Source organism: Sminthopsis crassicaudata, chromosome 1 (assembly GCF_048593235.1).
Source record: "Sminthopsis crassicaudata isolate SCR6 chromosome 1, ASM4859323v1, whole genome shotgun sequence".
In the NCBI taxonomy this organism is placed as follows: domain Eukaryota; kingdom Metazoa; phylum Chordata; class Mammalia; order Dasyuromorphia; family Dasyuridae; genus Sminthopsis; species Sminthopsis crassicaudata.
This window is the reverse complement of record NC_133617.1, coordinates 714,105,148-714,113,212: the sequence shown is the minus strand read 5'-3', so window position 1 is coordinate 714,113,212 and position 8,065 is coordinate 714,105,148. Positions and strand designations below refer to the sequence as shown.

The 8,065-nt window shown below is 36.0% G+C and overlaps 1 protein-coding gene across 1 annotated transcript in view; it reads right to left on the bottom strand.

Moving 5' to 3' along the window:
* Positions 1–2,855: 2,855 nt before the first annotated feature.
* Positions 2,856–8,065, bottom strand: part of IL5RA (interleukin 5 receptor subunit alpha) — a 42,000-nt gene continuing 36,790 nt past the window's right edge. The window contains exon 10 of the mRNA XM_074289045.1: positions 2,856–6,148. Within this exon, the coding sequence (XP_074145146.1) occupies positions 6,062–6,148 (87 nt within the window). The 3' untranslated portion in view covers positions 2,856–6,061. The remainder of the gene's footprint in view (positions 6,149–8,065) is intronic.

Below are 8,065 nucleotides of genomic sequence, written 5' to 3'. Positions count from 1 at the left end.
TGTTTAATATCATAAATGTCATAGTGATCTAGGACAAGTACAAAGGAAAATGCTGTCCACATTCAGATAGGGAACTGATAGACTATGAATGCAGCTCGAAGCATACTTTTTTCATGTATTTTATTTTTTTATCGTTTTTTTTTTCTGTTTCTTCTTTCATAATTGTAACTAATATGAAAATGTTTTACATGATAGTGCAAAGGAAAAAGGGAGGGAAAATTCAGAATAAAAAATCTTGTTAAAGTGAAAACTAAAAATTGTCTTAACATGTAATGGGAGGAAATAAAATACTATTAAAATACTGGGAGGTGTGGCATGACTGGCCTGATATAAGGCTGTTTGCATCCAGAAAAATTCCTCACCATACAGGCAGTGTGCTGATTATTGTTTGATTATACTCTTATTACAAAGAAAGCTTTCTATTGGGAAGAGAATGGGAGGAATGGATTGTTGAAAGAGATGGTATACACAGACACAATATATCTTCTTATACATATATATATATATATATGTATGTGTGTGTGAATGAAAAATTTTAATCATATACAGAAGGGAGAAAAAAGATATTGAAAAGGAAATCTCAACAAGCAAGGTGATTTTTTAACTACTTATCTAAATTTAATTTATGTGTTAAAAATAACTAAGTTTATAGTTTTGATTACAATCTTTTTTTTTTTCTTACTGTGTTTTTTTCCTGCTGAATGGGCTGATAGTTGGCTCAATGGAGATCAGTGGACCTGAAGTCTGGTAGTCCTGAGTTCAAATTCTATATCAAACACCTACTAGCTGAATGCCTCTGGGCAAGATACTCAATCTCTTCAGTCTCAGTTTCCTCATCTGTGTGTGATGACAATAGCGCCTATTTTCAGGACTTTTGTGAGGATTAACTAAAATAGGCATATTAACTAAAATAACCCTTTAAGAACCATAAAGTGCTATATAAATGCTTTGTCAGTTGTTTCAGGCATGTCTAAATCTAGGTGATCCCCTTTAGGGTTTTCTTGACAAAGATACTGGAATATTTTGCCATTTTCTTCTCTAGTTCATTTTACAGATGAGGAAACTGAGGCAAAGAGGGTTAAGTGACTTTTTTTAGAGTCACACAACTAATGTGTCTGACACTGGATTTGAACCTAGGTCTTCCTAACAATGCAAGCTATTATTTAAATATCACATTTCTTTTTGTTAGGTTCATAATTTTAAAAAAGACCCCCAAAAATTAAGGGAGAAAAAGAAAAGGCTTGTCCTCTGCCTGAGCAGCTTGTTTTTACCTATTTTGGCAAGTTAAGAAAAAATAAAATCTGACGTTCCAGATGTCCCAGCACAAGACTGACAGACACCAAGCAGGGAATCCTCAGGATAGATTTTTGTTAAGGTTTTTGGGCTTTTTAGGATTTTTGTTCTCTGTTCCCTTCCAGGTGCCTGCTGTTCCCACATTATCCCTTGGTGCCCAGGGACTCTACTGTGTATCCTGTCTGACTCAGGCATACGTCCTACTGTCTTTTACATCCCCCCTAAAGGTCCTCAATCCAAACTTTATTATGCTTGGTCTTATCCCGTAAGGGTCTTCTCTCTGCTCTATGTAACAATAATATAAATATCCCTGACAAAATTATCTATTATTCTTATCAAAATCTTGAACAATTAACAAGCATTTATTAAACACCTTCTATATGTCAAGCACTGTGCTAGACCTGAGGATAAAAACAAAATGAAATAAGTCCCTGCATACAATATAGATCAATGCAAATATAAGCACAATATCAATATATAATAATTAATGGGAGAGACAAGGGAAGATATTGAAAGTTGGGGAGATCAAGAACAGCTTCCTGTAAAAAGTGAACTGAAGCTGAATCATAACTAGACATTCTAAGATGCTGAGCTTTTAACTGAATACATTCTGGATATGGGGGACAGTCATTCAAAGGGATGGAGGAAGGAAGTTGAATGGTTGTGTAAAAGGAACTGTTAAAAAAAAAATTTTGACTGATAAATAGTGTTTGTGAAAGGAAGTAAGTTCTAATAGTTTGGAAAGGTACAATGGGGCCAGTTCATTACTGGCTTGAAATGCTAAATGGAGGAGTTTATATAATATAAACTTCTGTTCACCTAATGGAACTTTAAGAAAATCACTTACACTTCTCCAAAATGCAATGGCAGAAATTTCCAGCATCATTGTTAAATTGGCAAGGGAAATATTTTGGGAGGCAGAAGGGCCTGTTGGTGTTCCTGAAAATAATTACTTTCAACCAATTCCAAACCTTTTCTCCAAAACTCTGTCAAGATCAAAGCAGGGAGCAGATCCCACCAAATTCTTATTTTCTACCTGTTCCTTTGGGAACTTATAGGATCACTGCATTTAGAATTGCTAAAAATCTTTGTTTACTAAGTCATTTTACAGATAAGGAAACCAAGGTTACTTATCGAAGTACCTTCCAGATAGTAAGTAGCAAATCTAGCATTTGGCTTTTCCATTCCTTGTCTCCTTTAAGTTGACCAGTAGTTTGATACCATGTCATAAAGGTCTTTGATTTGGCCATTGTTTGTCATCAAAACTCCATCAGGCAAAATATAAGAAATATAGTTCAACCTTCCATGAAAGGGTTAACTTCTGTTTGTTCCCCTGATACCTCTTCTTCTTAAGCTTCTTTTCTATTTGAATAACTCTAATGAAGTCAAATCATTATTGATAGCTTTATTAACATAATACAATCTTCAAAGAAAACTTTTTTCTCCTTTTTGATAAAGGGTGATTTTCTCAAAACATACACATTCTCATATGCAGATATACACATATATATAGATATGTATATTCATATATATAATACATTAACTTCAAATAATGCCTTCATTCTTGCTATCCAAAAGACTATTCCATGTTTTTTTAATATTTAAATTTTTCCCAAAAAAACCTTTTTTTTTTAAAAGTTTGACTTCCAAATTCTCTATGTTCCTTCTTCCCCTCCCCCTGGAAGGTTATCAATTCAATACATGTGCAGTGATATCAAATATATTTCCCATATTAGTCACATTATGAAAGAAAACAGACCAAAAAAACAAAATAAAATAAATCAAAGTTTTTAAAAAAATGTTTCAATCCACATTCAGACTCATCATAAATCCTTCAGAATTCTTTGATCATTACATTGTTGAGACTAGCTAAGTTATTTATATCATATGATTTTGATTTTATTATAGACAATGTTCTCCTGGTTTTTCTCACTTCACTTTGCATTGATCCATGTAAGTCTTTCCAGGTTTTTCTGAAAGCATACTGCTCACCATTTCTTATAGCACTATTACATTCTATCATAATCATATACCAAAACTTGTTCAACCATTCCCCAACAAATGGGAAGATCCTCAATTTCTAGTTTATTGCCATTGCAAAAAGAATTGCTAAAAAGACTTTTGTACAACTAAGTTATTTTCCTTTAAAAAAAAAATCTCTTTAGAATACAGACCTGGTAGTAGTGATATGTACAATTTTTGTAGCCCTTTGGGCATAGTATTAAATTGCTCTCTAGAGAAGTTAGATCATTTTTCAACTCTACCAACAAAGCATTAATATCTCAAATTTCTCACATTCCCTCCAACATTTGTAATTTTCATTTGCTGTCACTTTAGAGTGGCAGAATTCTGAGTTGTTTTATTTGCATTTCTCTACTCAATAATGATTTAGAACATTTTTATATAACTATAGATAATTTTGATGTTTTCTTCTGAAAACTTCCTTTTCATATCCTTTGATTATTTAGCAATTGGGAAATCATTTGTTTTTCTATAAAATTGACTCCATTCATTATATATTTGAAAAATGATGCCTTTATCAGAGAAACTTACTGTAATCCTCCCTATCCCCATTTCCTTCTTTCCTTCCAATCTTGTAAGCCTTGGTTTTGTTTGTGCAAAACCTTTTAATTTAATGTAACCAAAATAATCCATTTCATATCATAAAATGCTTTCTATCCCTAGTTTGGTCCTTGCTTCTTCCATTATCTGTAATCTGACAGCTAAATTATTTCTTGTTCCCCTAGTTTGCTTATGGTATCACTCTTTATGTCTAAATCATTTAATCCACTCTGCTCTTTGCTTCTGCTTTATAAATGAGTTCATCCCATTTACATTCACAGTTAGGATTACTGAGTATTTCCCTCTATCCAACTTTTTTTTTTTTCTATTTACCATCTCTCTCCTTTCATACTTTCCCATCTCAAAAGTATTTTGCTTCTGACCTTGCTTCCCTAAATCCACACTCTCTTCAATCAGTCCCCGATCTTTTTTTTTTCTTTTATTTCCTTTGCCTATAGGATAAGATAGATAGAGTTCTATGCCCAATTGAGTGTGCATGTCATTTCTTCTTTTAGGCAATTCCAATGAAAGTGAAGTTCAAACACTGTCCAACCCTCCTGATTTTTCCCTCCTCTTTTTGCCTCTTTTATGTCAGATAATGCAGTGGTCCTCAAACTTTTTCAATAGGGGGCCAATTCACTGTCCCTCAGACGGTGGGAGGCCGGACTATAGTAAAAACAAAAACTCACACTCTGGCTCCGCCCCTCAGCCCATTTGCCATAACCTGGCAGGCCTCATAAACATCCTCACCGGCAGCATCTGGCCCACAGACCATAGTTTGAGAACTCCTGATTCTACACCATTCTATTTCTCCCTTCCACTTCCTCCAGGAGCCTCCCTCTTTCTCATCCTTTAATTTGAATTTTTTTTTGGATATTATCCCATCACAATCAACTTATACCCATCCCCTTGTTGCATACTTTTTCTAACTACCTTACTAATAATTAAGGTTTTAGGAATTACAACTATCATCTTTGCCATATAGGAATGTAAACAGCCTAATCTTATTAATCCCCTTATGATTTCTTTTTCTGTTTATCTTTTTATGCTTCTCTTCAGTCTTTTATTTGAAAATAAAATGTTCTATTCATTGTGGTCTTTTAATCAGGAATGCTTGAAAGTCTTCTATTTCATTAAATATCCATTTTTTTCCCCTGAAGGAAAGTTTTGCTGAGTAGGTGATTCTCCATTATAATCTTAACTCCTTTGGACTCCAGAATATCATATTCTAAGCCCTTTGATTCTTTATGTAAAAGCTGCTAACTTATGTGGACTGTGACTCCATGATATTTGAATTTCTTCTTTGATTGCTTGTCATGTTTTCTTTTTGACCCGGTAGCTCTGGAATTTGGCTACAATATTCCTGGGAGTTTTCATTTGGCCATATCTTTCAGAAGATGATCAGTGAATTCTCACAATTTCTATTTTACTTTGTGATTCTAGGATATCATGGCACTTTTCTTTAATAATTTTTTCAAAAACAATGTCTAGATTTTTTATTCCAAATGATTTTCAGATAATTCAATAATTATTTATCTCTAGTCAATTTATTTTCTAGGTCAGTTCCTGACAATTTTCTAAGTTGTTTTAGGCCAGACAATTGTTTCCCTCCACCCTTTTATTGACTCTGCCAGTCCAGAATTCATTTAATATTGTTTGGAGGGACATTTGGAGAGCTCAGGTGAGTCTCTGTCTTTATTCCTTCATCTTGGTTTCATCCCGCTGCCCTGATCATTCTAGGCTTATAGAACAAACATGTATACACATAAAGGAATATAGTCCCCATGACTCTGAGACATAAAAAACTACTCTTTCATAGTAAGCAGGCCAGATTTACAGAACCGAGACCAGCAGACAGCTTCTTCCTGGGGCCTTTGGCTGAATCCTGCCAAACAGAGTGTCTGGATTGGCACCCATGTGAACAACAACAAAGAGTTCCATTTACATCAGAAATCTGTAGATCAAAACATTGAAAGCAGCTGACTTGCCCTGGGCATCTTCGGTCCTCTTGCCATGGTCACAGAGAGACAGACTGAGGAGTCTCAATCAAAAAGAAAAAAGGAGTGGGGCAGATGGGATTGTGGGATGCCACTTGAAATCCGAAGACCAAGGTGCCCGAAGGAAGGCTAAATCCCAAAGGATCAGCCCATTTATTTTGCCTCTGTTGGTGTGGCTCAGAGCATTTCTTAGTTTATATCAGCAAATATCAGAATACAGAATCATCCAAATTATCCAATCCAGGGTATTCCACATAGCTTATGGCTTCAATTTCTGTTTCACCAGACCTGGTTTTCTGGAAAACAAATATTAGGAAATATAACTATTTATTTGCCATCAATCCCTTGAAAGAAAGTCTCTAAAAACATCCTAACTATTCACAAGACTGCTCACACAGTGTGGTTTCAGAGGTGCTGGTTTGCCTTCTTTAAGAGAAACACAAAAAATGCACTATATGCCATTTCACCTCCCATATTCCAGTGAAATTTGTTTACCTTTTCCATGCAGTAATAGAGTAATAATAATTCCATAAACAATTCTAGCAATAATAGAACTTTTGAATTAGGATCAGACCAGAGCTTGAAGAAACCTTGATGGTCCTCTAGTCCCTTTGCTTTACCCATTAGAAAATGGAGGATCTTTGAAATTGAAGTGACTTATCCACAGTCATTAGATCATAGATTTGAATTCAGAAAGAACTTTGTGTGATCATCTCACTTGAAAGATGGAAACTAAGGCCCAGAGAGACTTTGTCCACAATTACACAGGTAGTAATTACACAAGTACACAGTAGGCTCTGGCATACAGCAGCAATCCATTCACAGCATGATGCTATCTCCCTACATTTGGGAGGAATCATCAACCAGATCAAAGCTGATTTGAAACTTATTTTAACATTTAGAAAAAACCATTCCTGTAATAGTGATTAAAGTCAAGATGTCAGGGAAGGAGGAGCCGTGCCTCTCTCAGCTCCTCTGTCTTCAGCTCAGATCTGGCATTCTGCAGGAGACCTTTCCCAGACTCTCTTCATCCCCCTCCTAGGACCTTCCCATTAAGATTCCATCTCCTTTGAATATATCTCCTTATTTACATATTCTCTCCCCTATTAGAATGTAAACTCCTCCAGGGAAGGCAAAGACAGAATTTTTGCTTTTCTTTGTATCTCTGGCATTTCTAAACACTTAATAAATGTTTGTTAATTGACAAGAGATGAAAGATTTATAGAATCACAGGCTTTAAGACTGGTGAAGATCATTTAGTCTAAAACCTTCGTTTGGCCAAAGGGAGTATTGAAGCTCAGAGAAGGTAAGTGACTGTGTGAGAATGCACAATAAATCGCAGTCAGGACTGGAGCCTTCAGAGTCTTTCATCTGAACGATACAAAACCCACCCTTTTCTCAGTGAAATCTAACAGGCAAAAACTTACTTGATAAATCCTTAGTCTGAGAGAGCTCTTGGAAGGCAGAGATCCCCAAAGCCCACGACTGCCTCCAGTGCTACGCTGGGATGCCAGTTGTAATTAGAAATGATCAGTGTCTCTCCACATCTCCTCTCCTTCCCAGTGCTTTCTAGATGATTCCTCCTGGGCTGGAGCCTGTACTGCCAAAGCTGCTGGCACAAACTGGCACTGGCTGGGCCCCCTCCTTCCTCAATTGGCAGAGGAGCTAACCCAAGTTGGACCAGGGCCCCATGGAGGTGATGGCTTTGGGTGAAGGTGGAAGCAGTTGGGAGAGTGGAGGAGGGGAAGACCACATATGGGAAAGCTGGAATTGGTTCTACCATGTTTCTGGTAACTGGAGAATTTCAGTCCTTTGGGCACATTGCAACATTCAATTCCCTCATTTTACTTGTTCTTTTTTTTCTCTTTAATTGCTGAGGTTGTTTAATAGAAAGAACAACATGGCAAAGTGATAAGATGCCCTGGGAAGCCAGGTTAGGCTTAGCTCTAACATTAATATTTGCTATTTGCTTATACTGAAATCCGCTTGTTCCTCCCCAGGTCAGGTTATTTTGAACAGATGCTTTTACTTTTAATTAAAAACAAACCATGAGCTTATCTAATAAGCTTTTAAGCCTACTCCTTTTACTATCAATAGGAACCACTCGTTTTCTGTGGGGAAATCAGATACAAGCATTAAAATGACCCATTAAGAGGCTCAGACACAAGACTTAAGTTTGTTGCTCGCATCCCCCATGGTTCTTAGGAGAATGC